This window comes from Lactuca sativa, chromosome 2 (genome assembly GCF_002870075.4).
Source record: "Lactuca sativa cultivar Salinas chromosome 2, Lsat_Salinas_v11, whole genome shotgun sequence".
Lineage (NCBI taxonomy): Eukaryota > Viridiplantae > Streptophyta > Magnoliopsida > Asterales > Asteraceae > Lactuca > Lactuca sativa.
This window is the reverse complement of record NC_056624.2, coordinates 184,056,897-184,074,097: the sequence shown is the minus strand read 5'-3', so window position 1 is coordinate 184,074,097 and position 17,201 is coordinate 184,056,897. Positions and strand designations below refer to the sequence as shown.

General features: G+C 35.3%; 1 protein-coding gene across 3 annotated transcripts; it reads left to right on the top strand.

Annotated features, from left to right (window-relative positions):
- The first annotated feature begins 5,161 nt into the window (after positions 1-5,161).
- Positions 5,162-12,225, top strand: LOC111921582 (inositol hexakisphosphate and diphosphoinositol-pentakisphosphate kinase VIP1). 3 transcript variants are annotated; one of them, XM_052768543.1, is made up of 28 exons: positions 5,162-5,369; positions 5,503-5,634; positions 5,810-5,869; positions 6,144-6,190; positions 6,282-6,365; positions 6,557-6,620; positions 6,753-6,906; positions 7,047-7,117; positions 7,199-7,303; positions 7,384-7,476; positions 7,564-7,638; positions 7,934-8,019; positions 8,454-8,660; positions 8,776-8,875; positions 8,951-9,021; positions 9,125-9,206; positions 9,307-9,459; positions 9,539-9,664; positions 9,735-9,872; positions 9,951-10,079; positions 10,153-10,394; positions 10,497-10,608; positions 10,685-10,756; positions 10,833-11,092; positions 11,175-11,232; positions 11,329-11,496; positions 11,568-11,642; positions 11,736-12,225. In XM_052768543.1, the coding sequence occupies exons 2-28, from the start codon at positions 5,545-5,547 to the stop codon at positions 11,997-11,999; spliced, it is 3,186 nt and encodes a 1,061-aa protein (XP_052624503.1). In that variant the 5' UTR covers positions 5,162-5,369; positions 5,503-5,544; the 3' UTR covers positions 12,000-12,225. The 3 variants fall into 3 exon arrangements, with proteins under 3 accessions (XP_052624503.1, XP_052624504.1, XP_052624505.1); XM_052768544.1 differs by having other exon boundaries at positions 5,163-5,369; positions 5,503-5,616; XM_052768545.1 differs by lacking the exon at positions 5,162-5,369 and adding an exon at positions 5,943-6,048 and having other exon boundaries at positions 5,538-5,616.
- Positions 12,226-17,201: the final 4,976 nt, after the last annotated feature.

The window sequence follows — 17,201 nt, the reverse complement described above, 5'->3', positions numbered from 1 at the left end:
CACTTTAATCTTATATTTACCAAACAACCCCTTATCCTCATAATCTCTTCAAATGAAGTCCCACAATTTACCATTTAGCCCCTACCTTTCATAATACTTATAAATTAAATCCAGATTTTACACTTTTAACCTCCATCTTCTAAACTTGTGACAATTAGCTCTTCGAGACCATCCTTTGATATATAATTATTTATTTTAGGGCTACCATTTTTTCATTAATTTATTTATTTATCTAATAAATAAACAGGGTATTACACCGGTCCTGCTGCAGTCAAACTCATACAACGGGCCTTTTAGTGGCCCTTCTGATTGCAATGAAAGAAAATTAGATCAAATACTGGGGTGGTGGTGGTAACAGTAGTGCAATCCCTGCTAATATGACCCATCCGGCCGCACTTAAAGCAGCCAGAACCACCCACCCTGCACGCTCCCTTGTGTGTCTTGCCGCACTTGCCACAACGACTTTGGCCCGGTTGGCCCCTCGATCTAGAATCAAATACCTTGGGCCTCTTCCCGAACTCCCTGAAACCTGATCCTGACACAGCTTCCTCTTCCTCTACATCTCGAGATCAATCTCCCTCTCCTTAGCCTTGCTATCATATCCTCCAGTGTCTTGCAACTGGATCAGCTCACAAACTGTCGAATATCAATCCTTAACATCTCATGATACCATGCCTTCTTCATCTACTTGTCCGCCACATACTGCAGAACCAATAATGCACTCTCACAAAACATCACGATGATCCCAACCATCGTCTCAATAGTCTGGCGGAGATCCTGAAACTCTCGCGCCAATGTTGCACCTCAATTACTCGTGAGAACTCAGCTAGGAACCTGGTTGAAAAATCATCCCATGTCATAGAATCAAAAACATCATCACCAACTGCACGCCCAACCTCCTCCTACCTGTCCGAGGCTCTGCCTTTCAGAAGACAGGAAACAAGTCTGACATTTGCCCCCTCGGGACAACTGCTGGTGCGGAAGGCATTAGCAACATCTGCTAACCATCTCCTGCTCATTATTGGGTCCTTCTCCCCATGATATTCTGGAGCTCCACATTCCTGGAACTCCCTGAAGGTCAAGGAACGCGCCCCAATCAAGGCCACCGTCTCAGAATGGAAAGAACTGAAATGCTTCTCTAACAGCTCCACAATACCCCCTTGATCGTACTAGAAAATCACAGGAGTCTGCTCGAGAATGCAACGTTTAATTTCAGATGAAATGAACTCCCTTGTCTGATTATCCAACTGCATGGCTCCAGATCATGAGCCCAAGCCCTCACCAGCACCAGAACTACCAATCGGTCTGCCTCAAAGAGTCTTAGCCCTAACTAGCATGCGATTCACATATTCACAAATCAAATCATATCATATAACATGTATGGATATTTTGGGAAAACTTACTTCAACTCGGTCAATTGCATGCACCACACCCTTTCTTGTATCAGTAAACCCTTTCCTTTGAAAACATTTCATTTTGAATTTTTTTACCAAATCCCCAGTTTGATTTCAGACACACACGAGATTATGTCCGAATCCTTAAAACTAAGGCTCTGATACCAACTTGTAACGTCCTAAAAATAAGACCAAAAATTTCATTTTTAAATTAATAAAATAGAAATCCTAAAGGCAACATCATAGAATCCAAGGTGGAACAAAGTGTATCAATACATCATAAATATCAGAGTAAATCACAAAATACGGAAAACGATGGTGTGTGCACTGCAATCATCCCGAGATCTTCCCATTCAAACTAGAAATACCTGAAACATAAATTGAAAACCATAAGCACAAAGCTTAGTGAGTTCCTAAAAACACTACATACCATACATGATAAACACATAATGGGCCCCGCTCGTTATACATATTTGTCAGTCATCGGGCCCTGCCCGACATCAGGCCTCGCCTGGTATGCATATAATATGCAAGCACATACATACATAACACATGCAATAATCACAAAGATACATAACATAAAATAATGGTCATCGGGCCCTGCCCAACATCGGGCTTAACCCAGTAAATATATAATACATGCATATCACATGCATGAATCATGCAAACAGTTAGCACACTAACAAATCAAACCATGGGTTGACATTGGTACCTTCGACCCGCTAAACATAGTGAGGAAACTCATCTCTAGCTGCTGAAATACTCAAACAAATCTCTGACTGCTGATCCGGCAAATCCTCGCGCTATCATCACACAACAATACCCAATTAATAATTGGATCTTGACCCGAAATCAAGAATCTAAGTTGCTTAGCCCATAACCAGGGTAAAAGACCATTTTAACCTTTTTTTTCTAACTTGACCTGAAGCCAAATCCCAACCTAACTACTCAAAAGGACCAAATCCTAAAAGGCAACCCAAAGCCCAATCATGGCCCAATCTTCCAAATTGGGCCCAAAACCCATCATGGGCCTAAATCCAAGGAAGCCCAATATGCTAGACAAAAAGCCCAAATCAGAAACCCTATGGTCTAACATGATCCAAAGTCAACAGTCTAAACTCCAACAGTTGGTCCTTATGTCGTGACCAACCCTTGGTCACGTCGTGAGGATGAACTTGACCCAGTCCCGACTTAGCGAGTCAACTCAGCCCATCAAGAAGGTTCCAGTCCCTGTCAAGTCATGACTTAACCCTAAGTCACGTCGTGACCTAATCCGGACAAAATAGTCGGGATGGCCAACATTCTCACGACGTGACAGTCCTAATCCTCACGTCGTGAGATCTGTACAAACCAACTTAAAGCAGTAAGCTCCTATTTGTTACAACCATAACTTGAAACTTTCCAGGAGGTCTTCCTTTACCCATAGGATGATAAAAAACATAGTTTTTCATTCATGCATGTCCAATGCATTACTCAAATTCTCAATAGGCCAAAAGTGGGGAAAACGAGATATAGACTTAAACTTGGAGTCTCAAACTACACCAAAACTCAGATCCAAAGACTATATTGAAGAGAATTAGTCAATGATCCATAAGGTTGCCAAATTTATAGATCACATGCAAGCAATCCCACCCAATCATGCAAAAGGATATTATAACTTAGATTTAGAATGAAAAAGGTAGAAATGTCTAAGCTTTAAGACTTACAATGATCCAAAAGCTCCAAGAGATTGCAAGGTAGGACCAAAACACCAAGAGTTTGCTCAACCAAGGTCTTCTTCCACTTCAACTAGCCAAAAACCACCAAAGAATGCTTCAAAGATCTCAAAAATGCCTAAGGACTTCAAGAGGGTCGAGATAATGGTTTACCAGAGGCTTAGAGGGCGAGAGATGCTGAGGATGGATAACCCTAGCCTCTCATTCACTTAAATACTCGAAAATTAGGGTTTGGGGTCATTAAGCCACACTCACGTCGTGAGACCTTATGCCTCATGTCGTGAGTCTAAAAAATACGGGCCAACAGGTCAATGGTCACTGACAATGTGATCCCCAAGATCTCACGTCGTGAGGACCCTCATAATGCAAAATAAAAGAATGAAAGTTAGTACTTTAGGGTTCCGGATGCTACAGTATGGTAGCGAAGAAGGTGGTTCGAAAAGAACCAAAGTTTCCGAGAAGACTAACACTACTTCATCGGATGCACATTTTAGGATTGATTTGAACAAAGTGGATAAGCTCGAGCTTGAAGAAGTAGTTCGTCCAATGGGTCGAGATAGGGCAAAAAAGAGAGGATCGTTGTCAAATACAACGGGAACGGGAAGAGGAGATGAAGTAAATAGAGTTGCTAGTAGTTTGGAAATTTATAATTTGAATTGTGAGACTCATTTGAGTTTTGAAAAAGGAGAAGTTAGAGGAGAAAAAAAAAGACCAAGAAATGAAAAACAACGAGCTCGAGAGGAGAAACAAAGAAGTCGGGATATGAAATCTTTAACAAAACCTTTTGATCACTTATACGGAGACGAACTCGATATGGTTTTGAAGGCTAAAGTGGACATTAATAAAAAAATATTACAAGTAGTAATCGTTTTTTGGATTGTAATCGTTTTTATGTTTTTTTTTTGTCGTTTTTAGGATTGTAATTGTTTTTATGTATTTTTTTTTTCGTTTGTAGGAATGTAATCGTTTCAATTAAATTAATGAAGTTTTTTTTAGTTAATTACATGTTATTCAACTAAAAAATAATAAAAAAAACAAAAATGTTTTTTTGATTAATTACATTTTTTTCAATTAAAAAAAGCAAAAGTGTGGTAAAACGAGGTATGACATCCATCAATTTTATGACGTGTGGTAAAAAATAGTGTCACTTAAAAAATGTGGTGGATGTGATATGACACTCACTAGCCTTAAGGTATAAATTGTTAGAGTGTGGTTTGGAATTTAACGATCCAAATGGATAACCCGACACAGTATAAAACGAAGAAACCAGAATTCAGTTATGTCAGGTTTACTTATATATGGTCCCAACCCAATAGTTGTTAGGTTTTTTGTTATGAGGATTCATAACTAGGATTTTCAATGTATCACTTGAAACATTTGAATAATAAATGATCTTCGATATCAGTCGGTAGACATAAGTCACATCCATCAAACCATATTAATTATATGTATTGTTTTCTTGGTTTTTCTTTGATTGCTTGCTTAACAAATATTATTTTGTACATTAACTAAATAGATTAACTAATTAAAAAAATATTAAAAAACTACTATCAAATATATTTTTAACATTTAATTAACTAACTTAATACTTCATCATATTTATCCATACCAAACAAAACTTTTCAATCACCAAAACTACCAACATGGCCGCCGGATTGATAGAATAATATCGTTTTTGTTCGCAATGTTTTTTCTTTTATTTTTTATTTTACTAATCTCGACTATTTTATCCAAATTACTCTATTGAAATATACTGGTATTTTGTAATTGGCTCATCCACCACGTTTTAAACACAAAAATTAATGTGGTTAGAAAGAGAAAAAAGAGTTGATGTTCAAAATCGTTAATTTTTATGTCTTCTTTAGTATTAATATTAATATTAAAATTGAAAATGATCTGATTGCATAATTTATAATTTATAAAAATATTTTGAGCAATTTCTTTTTTGAAATGGGAAATGTATAAAAAAGTGAGAAGGCCGAAAGGGATAGGATGACCACAATATATAAGGGAAAAAAGAGTGAATCCTTTTGCCGTGAAAGAGGTATATGTGTGTATATTCCAGAATCACCCCCCATACATATTATCTTTTATCTCTCAAACAAAAATCTTTTTTTCCCGGATATCCTTATAAATCCGCAACTTTTTCCTTTTTCAGGCATGTTCCGTTACCACTTTTCCTTTCTCCAGATATTGAGAGCGAGATCACAGGGATTCACTCGTCTTCTTATTTCCTTCGGCTCAGATTCTCGCTTTTCAGGTAGTACTCCTGTTTATCAATCTCTTTCTTTCTATATATATATACATATATACATACGTATATATGTTTTATGTATACTGTATACATGTATATCAATGAGTTTTTTCTTTGTTTTTGTTGTGTTAAATTACAGTTTGAAAAGTGATACCTACATTTGGAGAGAGAAGAAACAGAGATGGTGGAGGGGAGGGGAAGTAATGGTGTCGGGAAGAAGATCAAAGTCGGTGTGTGTGTTATGGAAAAGAAGGTGAAATGCGGCCCCGAGGTTCTGTTCCTTTTTCTTGAGTTTTACACGCACATCTAGTTCTCTGATGGATGAGCTACTACAGTGAATGTGTTTTCAGTGATCGCGTTTCTCACTTGATTTCATTTCATTTCTGGTTTCATTTATTGATTTTTGTTTTCTTTTCCTTTCCTCCCGATGGTGACGGCGACATTAGGTTTTCTCGGCTCCGATGGGACAAATCTTAGAGAGGCTGCAAGCATTCGGTGAATTTGAGGCAAGTTATTATCAGTACTTTACTTGTGGACTCTATTTTTAGATTGATTCGGTTACGCTTTTGGATGAAATAGAAGTGAGATTCGGATATTCTGAAGTTCTAAAGTAGCAAGTGGCTCCATGTTAAGTGCGGCGATTGGCATCTCTAGAAAAAGTTTGCTATTAGACAGCATATTATTCGTAATGTTGTTGACATGCAAGCAGCTGATATAGAAATTGTTGATAGTACCAGTTTTTATGCTAAAACTTTTGGTAATAACATATTTCTATTGTAGATCATCCATTTTGGGGACAGAGTTATCCTGGATGAACCGATAGAGAGGTAAAACTATTCAATATCACTTCGCAAAATATCAATTACTCATCAATTCAAACTGTTTTCTAGTCTTTGATTATATGGCTTGCTCTTTCAGGTGGCCAATATGTGATTGTTTGATTGCTTTCCATTCCTCTGGATATCCTCTTAAAAAAGCTGAAGCTTATGCTGCACTAAGGAAGTATGTGTTTCTCTTACCTTCATACTGAGATTAGTATTCTCAGTTTGAAGGTGACATTTGTTTTCTTATACTAGTTTTTCATTACCATACATTGGATTTACCAGCATGCAAGCATTTTTTACAGCTACCAAGTTCAATCCAGCAAAAAAAGTTGGTTACTCATGTTACCTTTTACATATTCTTTGTTCCAGACCTTTCCTTGTAAACGAATTGGGACCACAACACCTTCTTCATGACCGGAGGAAAGTATATGAGGTATAGCGTTTAATAAACTTTCATAAATGCCATGTTTTGCTAATATTTGTATGCAATTAGTTCTAGTCGTCTCCAATTACTAATGGTGATTCTCTCTCTCTCTTTTCTGTTTTCATTTTAAACATCATCAAGTGCCTGGAAATGTATGGAATTCCAGTTCCAAGATATGCATTAGTAAATAGGGACAAACCATATCAAGATTTGGAGTATTTTGTTGAGGAAGAAGATTTTGTTGAGGTTCATGGGCAGCGATTTTGGAAGCCTTTTGTAGAGAAGCCTGTTCATGGTATGCATATCTCACAATCCTTTTCATACACCTTCTCCAGCTTTCCCTGTTTGCTAGTAATGTGTGTTTATTGTCCATAACTAAGTATGGTTGGAATTTGAATTTATTTATTTATTTATTCTGTTTTTCCTTGTTTAAAGGTGATGATCACAGCATAATGATATATTACCCAAGTGCAGCAGGGGGTGGTATGAAAGAATTGTTTAGAAAGGTGAGTTTTTATAATTGCTATGTGTATTAAGTATTTAATTTGTAATTACTATGAACTAAACTGTCAAGTGGTGTCTTTCAGGTTGGCAACAGATCAAGTGAGTTTCATCCAGAGGTCAGAAGAGTGAGACGTGAGGGCTCTTATATATATGAGGAATTTATGCCAACTGGTGGAACAGATGTTAAGGTTGTTTAAATTCTTGATTGAACATTTATTTTATTTTCCTGTGTATTTGCTCAGGACATATGGATTGTATTGTGGTACAGGTGTATACAGTTGGTCCAGAATATGCACATGCTGAGGCAAGGAAGTCTCCTGTTGTTGATGGTGTAGTTATGAGAAATCCAGATGGCAAAGAAGTAAGTAATAGATGGACATGGATTAAAGTCAAAGCCATATTCTTTGCTTCTTTCTAATGTTTTTTTTTTTTTTTTTGGGAATGTCAGGTCAGGTATCCGGTGCTTCTTACTCCAAATGAGAAACAAATGGCAAGAGAAGTTTGCATTGCATTTAGGCAAGGGGTAGGTTATATTATTCCTATATTGGCTTTCAACTATAATAACATGTTATATATTCAAGAATTCTCTGTGTTTGTATCTATCTGATTCCTCTGCCGCTTTCTAAATCTTCTTGCTTGTGACACTTAGGGGTTGTTTCCTGTTTTTTCCCCCAATAAGTCCTGTATGGGTAAAGTGGTTGAATGAATAATGACGTCTGTTTCTTTTCTAGGCTGAATAAACCATCTGAATGAGACTAAATGACCATTTTACCCTTACATTCTAACAAACTATTTTCATAATACTCATTTTTCTACAGGTGTGTGGGTTTGATCTGTTGCGGTGTGAAGGCCGTTCGTATGTTTGTGATGTGAATGGGTGGAGCTTTGTCAAAAACTCCTACAAGTAATAATCATTAATTACACATATCTACATGCATTGTTTATTCTCACTATTAAGGATTAAGGAAATAGATGCTCTGTTTCATTGTAGATGCATGTATTTAAATTAACTTGTTATCAAGATCTCCACACATTACTTGCTTATAAAGGAAAAATGTCCAATGTGTGATGTGACAGAAAGAACCAAAGTAAAATAAAGAAAAGGGAAAATTGCATGAAATAGCAACGTACTTTACTACTTTTACAATATATACAATGTACTTGATTTTTACCCATAATAGCATTATACTTGCATTTATTTACCCATAATAGCAATGTACTTACATTTTTATACAGTTAATAACAATATGTAACTCATAATAGCTACATACTTGCAGTTCTTTACTCTTAATAGAGTATTGTTGTGTTTTGATTTGAGGATGTAAACAATAACTACAGATATTATGATGATGCTGCTTGTGTGTTGAGGAAGATGTTTCTAGATGCAAAAGCTCCCCATCTTTCAACAACAATCCCACCAGTTTTACCTTGGAAAGTCAGTGAGCCAGCTCAGCCTTCTGAGGGGCTAACACGTCAGGGAAGTGGGATCATTGGCTCTTTTGGACAATCCGAGGAGTTACACTGTGTGATTGCTATTATTCGTCAGTAAGATATGAATCCTTTTTTTTTTTTTTTTTTTTTTTTTTTTTTTCATTTCTAGTTTAAACGAGAGCACTTCTTTTGTTATTTGTAAGTAGCTTTGTTTATGTTACTTGAACAGTGGTGATAGAACTCCAAAACAAAAGGTAAAGTTGAAAGTCACTGAGGAAAAATTGTTGAACTTAATGCTAAAATACAATGGGGGAAGACCCAGAGCTGAGGTGCTTTTTATACTCTTCATTTGTTGCTAAAATTAGTGGTTAAAATTTGACTTATCTTTTATTCTTTTCTTGCAGACAAAACTCAAAAGTGCAGTTCAGTTGCAGGACTTGTTGGATGCTACACGGATATTAGTACCTCGTACTAGGTATTTCTAAGAGTTCTGTTGCGTCTCTTTTACTATTTTAATTAATTAGTAAAAGATTTGATGTTATATGTATATTTTAACGGGATATTTGGTTAAAAAATAGACCTGGTCCTGGAAGTGACAGCGAGGCAGAAGACATTGAACATGCAGAAAAGCTTCGTCAAGTCAAAGCAGTCCTTGAAGAGGTTTACATTTAAATTTATCATTCTTACTGCAGTTCTACATTCATTTCATATATTAAGCCGAGATACTTTATGAATTAGCTGACAACTTCTTTGTTTCCAGGGTGGACATTTCTCAGGCATTTATCGAAAGGTTCAACTTAAGCCACTTAAGTGGGTTAAAGTTGCAAAAGGTGATACTGAAGAAGAACGCCCCATTGAAGCACTCATGGTTTTAAAATATGGTGGTGTTCTTACACATGCTGGTCGAAAACAGGTATTTATTTTGTCTTCTAATACATATATATAATCATGGTTAATAATCATTTAAATATATGTGCATTCCTTATTTACAGGCTGAAGAACTTGGGCGATACTTTCGCAACAATATGTATCCAGGTGAAGGTACTGGACTCCTTCGCCTTCACAGCACATATCGCCATGACCTTAAAATTTACAGCTCTGATGAGGGCCGTGTGCAGGTATTGATATCATCTTCAGTTTTTTGCTTTCGTGGTCCCCAGTTGATGACTCATCCATCAATCTTGACAGATGTCAGCTGCTGCATTTGCCAAGGGGCTCCTAGACTTGGAAGGACAATTAACACCAATACTGGTTTCACTTGTTAGCAAGGATTCATCAATGTTGGATGGACTTGATAATGCAAGTATTGAAATGGAAGAAGCTAAGGTTGTTTTTTCTTCTACTCTGTTACCTCATGATATACCAATTATTTCATGAATTTAATTTTTTTTAATGCTCTTTTAGGCGAGATTGAACGAATTGATAACAACTGGAGTGAAGGCAGCACAGGCAAATGGATTATCTAATAAAAAACCCTGGATGGTTGATGGGGCTGGACTTCCACTCAATGCTGCAGACCTTCTACCTACACTGGTAAAATATTTATTTAATTGGTAATTTAGGCTGGTAAAATATTTATCTTACTGGTTTAATATGTGTTTTATAGGTAAAGCTGACTAAAAAAGTTACTGAACAAGTGAGACTACTAGCAAAAGATGAAGATGAAAAGCTTGCTGAAACAACCTCATATGATGTAATTCCACCATATGATCAAGCAAGAGCACTTGGTAAAACAAATATAGATGTTGACCGAATTGCTGCTGGATTACCTTGTGGAAGTGAAGGCTTTCTTTTAATGTATGCACGATGGAGAAAAGTTGAAAGGGACTTGTACAATGAACGCAAAGAGTAAGTTTGCTTTTTTTTTTTTTTGGCAATTTAATTCCATTCATGGTTATTATAATGATTGATTAATTAACATTTTTTCTTTCTTTGTATTTCCTTCAACAGTAGGTACGACATAACACAAATTCCAGATGTTTACGACTCATGCAAGTATGATCTGCTGCACAATGCACATCTTAATATAGATGGACTTGATGAGCTTTTCAAGGTTGCTCAGGTAAATATATTCCATGTAATGTAATCTAAGTAGTATATTAATTAGTAAATGTTTAATTCCTAAATGCTCATCTCAGTTACTTGCTGATGGTGTTATTCCAAATGAGTATGGCATCAACCCAAAGCAAAAACTGAAAATAGGCTCCAAGGTAACTAACTATCTCAACACTTTTATCTATCATTTGTTTATTTATGTATATATCACCATGTTGACCAACTTTGTAGATTGCTCGACGTCTATTGGGTAAAATTTTAATCGACTTGAGGAATACACGTGAAGAAGCCACTAATGTAGCAGAATTGAAGAGTCAGTGTCAAACGTCAACCACCTCCAATTCCATGAAGAATGTGAGAGAACAGATAGATCATCAACCTAAATCCATCATTAAAAGTGAAGAATCAAGAAGAACAAGCTTCACAAGTGAAAAGTCGATGGATCAAGATGAGGATGATGACAAAGAAATAAAATACCGTTTGGATCCAAAGTGAGTACTGAGTGCTTAATAAAATAACCTAATTCGTATGTTTGATCTTTTATCTTTCATCTTCAATAATTTACTTGTGTAGATATGCCAATGTGCGGACACCCGAGAGACATGTTCGGACCCGTCTTTACTTCACATCAGTAAGTATCGTATAATGATAATCACCATCATTATTATTAAGTTCTGATTCCGCTTTTTTTTTTTTTTAATAAAATTTTGTTTAAAATTTATGACAGGAATCTCATATTCACTCATTGATGAATGTTCTTCGTTATTGTAACTTGGATGAATCCCTTCAAGGGGAGGCGGGCCTCATTTGTGACAATGCTTTGGAACGGCTTTTGAAAACAAAGGAGCTCGATTACATGAGCTACATTGTATTGAGGATGTTTGAAAATACCGAGGTTGGTGGTTTTTTTTTGTCCCATATAACAATAAAAAATAAATAAAACAAATTGATATCCCTCCACTCCAGGTAAATTTGGAAGACCCAAAAAGGTATCGTTTGGAGATGACTTTTAGCCGTGGTGCAGATTTATCCCCTTTGGAGGTAGGTGGATTTTTTTACAACTAGAAATTCCGGTGTTCAGGACAATATTATTATTATCTTGTAAATGATTTTTTTTTTTTTTTTAAATTATAGAAAAAAGGTGTGGAGGCGACTTCACTGCATCAGGAACACACATTACCAATAATGGGTCCAGAGAGGTTGCAAGAAGTGGGGTCGTATCTTACATTGGATAAGATGGAAGAGATGGTTAGGCCATTTGCAATGCCTGCAGAAGACTTCCCCCCACCAACAACTCCTCAGGGGTTCTCAGGTTACTTCAAAAGTGCAGGGGTGTTGGAGCGCTTGGTAAACCTTTGGCCCTTCCATAAACATGCAAATGGTAATAATGTCAAATGAATCACCTTTCCCTTCTAAAAACTTCTGAAAAAACAAAAGACAATTTTTAGACATTATATGTTTTAGTTTTATGTACTTGGTGTTACATGCAAATGTGAGTCCATAGTTGTTTTGTATAGTCTTGTTAACAACACTCAAATGATTTGGTAGCCCTCTTGCTGCACATTGTTCCAAGAAGTGGATCAAATGTTGTGATTTTAGTGCAACTTGGTTGTTTTAGAATTTACACGACTGTCAAAATTCATATGGTGTGATTTTAGTGTCTGTCAAACGATTATTGTAGAAGATTCAGCAGTACTCAGCTTAAGTTTTGGACTGGTTATGGAGTATGGAGGTCTTCAGATTATGAGAATTTACAGCTTTAAGGGATACAAACATGTTACAATCATACATAACCATCAAACTTTCAATTTTAACTTGATTTAGTCACTAAACATTTGATCACGCTAAACTAGATCCCAAGTCTGAACTTTTGTTCATTTTGGCCATTCTGACCTACTGCATCAGCATAGCCTGTTCCCATGCCTATGTGGCCTAAGTGGGTATAAAACCACTTGATTTAACCCGCACATTAAATTAGACATTGAACCAAAAAGCTTGTAGCCTAATGGTATCAAGTATAATGAAAATGTCTCTCTTTTAAGTAGTTAAAGGTTCAAGTAGGGGTGTGATAAAAACCGAAACCGAATGACCGAACCGAACTAAATGATGTTTGGTTTATTTGGTCTGGGTTATTTGGTTAAACAAATAAGGAGATCTTATTTGGTTTGGTTTTGGTTAAATTTTCATGATTTTGGTTAAACTGGAAAAACCGAATAAGTTATTTAATTAATATAGATTTTTTTGGTTTATATCTATTTATATTGAAATTGACAGATAGTTACTAAAAAATATTTTCACAATATATTATTTAATTATAACTATTTATATATTGTATTAAAAAACAAGAAGTAATTAGCCGCTTGTCAATTAACTTTCAATTGTTTTTTTTTTTTTTCCTTTTTATATTTGGTTAAAGTTATATTAACCCACCTTTAAAACTTGGGTGACTATATCGATATTTCAAGACAACATATCATAAAACACTTAATATAATATTATGTATTAGTGTATCTTTTGATTTGGTAAAAGTTTAGTAATTTTCTTTTTCTTTTAGTTTAATATTTACTATTAAATGTGAAATTTTATTTGGTTTAACCCATAAATCGAACCAAATAAACCCTAAGCGAATCAAAATTGATTAAACTGAACCTTATTTGGTTTGGTTATGGTTAATTTTAAAATGTAAAAAAACCGATAAAATCGAACCGATTAAACCGAAAAAACGACCAAATAACACCCACTGTGGACAAAATGTGTAAAGTTAGGAGTAATAATAGTTTGCGGTTCTAAAAAATATAAAAAAAAAAAATTTGACCTTGAACTCTGATTTTTACCTTTTTTTTTAATAAAAGTTAAACTCGAGGTTTTAACTTTTTCTATATTTTTATATTTTTAGTCAAAACTAAACTTGCGTTCTATATTTTTTTTTTTACTTTTTATTTATTTATTCATGTTGACATTAAGCGTATATTGAAAATAATAAATAAAACAATTATTTATATGTAAATCTGTTTATTATAATTTATTACAAATAATTTATACCTGTTGTCAAAATCAATTGCTATAGAAAATTTAAGAACATCCACAATGAGGAGTTTAATGGAAGAGATGAATGAGGTGTCAATGTGTCATGCCTACTTGTCATTCAATGGATACAACTCCATCATTGTGAAATGCCACATTGGCATTCAATGGATTTGGAGTTTAATGGCCATTGAACTCTTCAATGGGAAAAAGGAAAATCTTTAAATCTTTAAATAAATATTTTTTTAATATGTTCCATTGAACTTGTAGAGTTTAATGCATTGTGGGATAATAATGAATAAAGTTGTATGTAATAGTGAATAATGATGTGGTATTCTATTGAACTCTATAGAGTTCAATGCATTGTGGATGCCCTAATATGTAATTTAATTTCAAATAACAAAATATTAATGAATATGGTGAGTACATATACTTTTTAAAAGTTAAAAAACATACATTACAATTATTATCATGTATAATCATATTGAACCTTTTCTTATATTAACCTACCAATTAATTAGAATTTAGCAAACTATATATTTGAGCCTCAGCTTTTATATATATATATATATATATATATATATATATATATATATATATATATATATATATATATATATATATATATATATATATATATATATATATATATATATATATATATATATATAATAAAAGAAATACGATAAAAACTTAAAATCAAGTTTAGTTTTGACTAAATAAAAAACTTTTAGAGAAGATAAAAAATTTAGTAGCTAAATCGAGTTGTTTTACCCACCATGTAGGTGACCATGTTATATAGATAGAGGAATCGACTAACCAGTGCAAGAGGTCGGAATGGTCAAAACGAACAAAATTCAGGCTTTATGATCTAATTTAGCATGATCATATGTTAAGTGGTTAAATCAAGTTAAAATAAAAAGTTTGACGGTCGCTTAACTCAAAACTCTTAATAAAAGTAACAAAAGCATCAAAAACAATTTTTTTCCCTTTAATTCTTTTAATCTTTGATTCTTATTATCAAAATATCATATTGTTACACTCTTTTTGTGGGTACGTTTGGTTGCTTCACAAAACACATTCCAACGTGGTTTAATAACCAGTTTGAATCGGACGGTTGACCTAATCGGATCGGGAACCAAGGACAAGAGCGGTTCAACAACAGTCAATTTTATGCTAAGTTTTAGAATGGATTGAACCGGACGGTTTCTTCAGAAATCGGGTTGAAATGAAGTGATAAAATCAATAAAAAACCGTTTGTTCATGTTTATTTGACTTAGATAGTTGGATTTCATTTAGCTCGTTAAAAAAAACAGTCTATTTTCAAAGAAAATTAAATATCTCGATCAATCGGGTTATCCAAAATGTACACAACTTGAAGGTTTAGACACATCACTGCTAGATGTAGACCGACGGTCACACCAAAATCCGATCATTAGACCGGTTTAACTAAAAGCTGGTTTTTAAAACATTGACTTTTGTTTATTCATATTAAACTTCCAAATACGCTTTATTGAGAATAACTATCGATGTAAGATTATCTTCACTTTGATTTTGTCTATGTATTACTCTTCGACTAAAAATAAAACTTTTAAATTTTTCTGAAATTTATACCTCATGAAATCGGATGTTACAATTTTACCAAAGATAATAGAAATGTCTGAACATGTAATTCCAAAATTACTCGTCTCCAAGGGTATCTGTGTCACAAAAAGTTTGACGATTTATAAAAATTAAATACAATATAAAAATATAATTTTAATGTTAATTACTTGATACATGTTTAATTTTGCTCGAAACCAATGAAAGGTATTCGTCCTCAGGGCCGGCCCAAGGGTTGGGCGAGAGCTGGGCATCACAATAATAGGGGCATCAGATTTGGTCCACTTATTATAGGTCTGATATTATTTTGGTCCAAATTTTGATCCACCAAGTCCAAGTCAGTGTAGGTTATCACTTATTACCACATCGGCAAAAGAAAACTAGCACGCATCAGTAATTTTCAAGATCAGAAGACGAAGAGACGTCTTGATTCATGTGAATTAGGGAACCGAAGAGACGTGACTATTTCATGCAATTTTCCCCTCATACTTGATCATCGATTGATTTAATGGACTGCTGCTGGTTTTTATTGGATAACTTTGCTCTTAGTTGTATTGATCTATCTAATTTGGAAGTTTGAAGACTGATGTTAGTTGGGCTATTTGACCGTTTTGCCCTTCACGCTACTTCTGGTCTACTTTCGTTTCTTTGGTGGTGTTGATGCTGCCTTGTGGCTATTTTTTGGCGGAATGACAAAGGTGATTTAGTGACATTCTTGCACCTCGTCATCTTGTATTTTAGATTGATAATGCTGGGAAATTTCCTTGAAAAATTGACTTATTCGTCCCTTGATGATTGCAGATTTCTAATGAGTTTCCTATAAGTTTTTTTTGCTTTGGTGAAGTGTTAAATCTAGAGTTTTCACCATTATGCCCTTGGTTCGTTTTAATGGTTGATTTTATCATATTGACTTTTAAAAGGATTGATGGTGTAACTGTTGGTAATTGGTTATTCTTACTACAATCAAATCTGTAACGACCCGTTCCCGGTATGTTAATTTATTGGTATTTGTTGTGAGTTTTGCAAGAGGAACTCGGCGAGTTCATAGCCTGAGTCGCCGAGTAGGGTCGCGACTGCGAGCACGCGTGAGCCGGGGACTCGGCGAGTCCATATTCTGGACTCGGCGAGTCCATCCGTCTGGGTGAAACCCTAAATCCCCGGGTTGCCCACTATTTAAACCACCTTATAGCCCCATTCTTGCCTCCCTCACCCTGAGAACTCAGTGAGAAAACCCTAATCCTCCCTTGAAAGCTTATAAGTGATTTGGTGCCATTTTGTGAAGGTGTGAAGAAGGAGAAGAAGAAAGAAGCAAGGAAACGAGTTGTATTGCAAAGATCCAAGGGCAAATCTGAGTTTATTGAGGTATTTTCGGAGTTCCCTTCTTGTTATATGCTTTAAACTTCCATTAGAGCTCTTCTAAGAAGCTATTTGATGTTTGTTCCAAGCCTTATGTTTGTATGAATGTCTTAATAAGCCGAAATACCTTTGGATCTGAATGTTGGGGTGTTGTAGAGCCCATATCTACTGTCTTTTTGGAGTTACTTTGCATATTAACCATAGATCTACCCATTTTATGCATCTTTTAGCCTTAATTCCCTTATTCATGAGGTTGTGCACGTAAAGTTGGAAACTTTACGTGGTAAATCAGCTTATTGGACTCAGATCTATCAATGGTATGTGTTGGATTCAAACAAAATCGAGTAAAAATCAGTTGCATGGCGGCAACTCGGCGAGTCGGGAAGAACGACTCGGCGAGTTGGGTCGCGAGTTCCCGAGTCCTTCATTTTGATCATCGTCGAGTGAATCCAGTGAGTTAGAGAGTGGACTCAGCGAGTTGAGGGTAGACTCAGTGATGGAGGGACTCGGCGAGTTGTTCATACAACTCGGCGAGTCCAAGGCAATCTTCTTAGGATCAAGAACAACTCGTCGAGTTGTTCATATGACTCGGCGAGTCGGATGAAGATTGTCTGAGTT

Coding starts and splice junctions, on each gene's coding strand:
- LOC111921582 (XM_052768543.1), top strand. CDS start 5,545: ATGGTGGAGGGGAGGGGAAGTAATGGTGTCGGGAAGAAGATCAAAGTC. Junction 5,635..5,809: donor AGGTGAAATGCGGCCCCGAG/GTTCTGTTCCTT, acceptor CGGCGACATTAG/GTTTTCTCGGCTCCGATGGG. Junction 10,395..10,496: donor TTGTACAATGAACGCAAAGA/GTAAGTTTGCTT, acceptor TTCCTTCAACAG/TAGGTACGACATAACACAAA.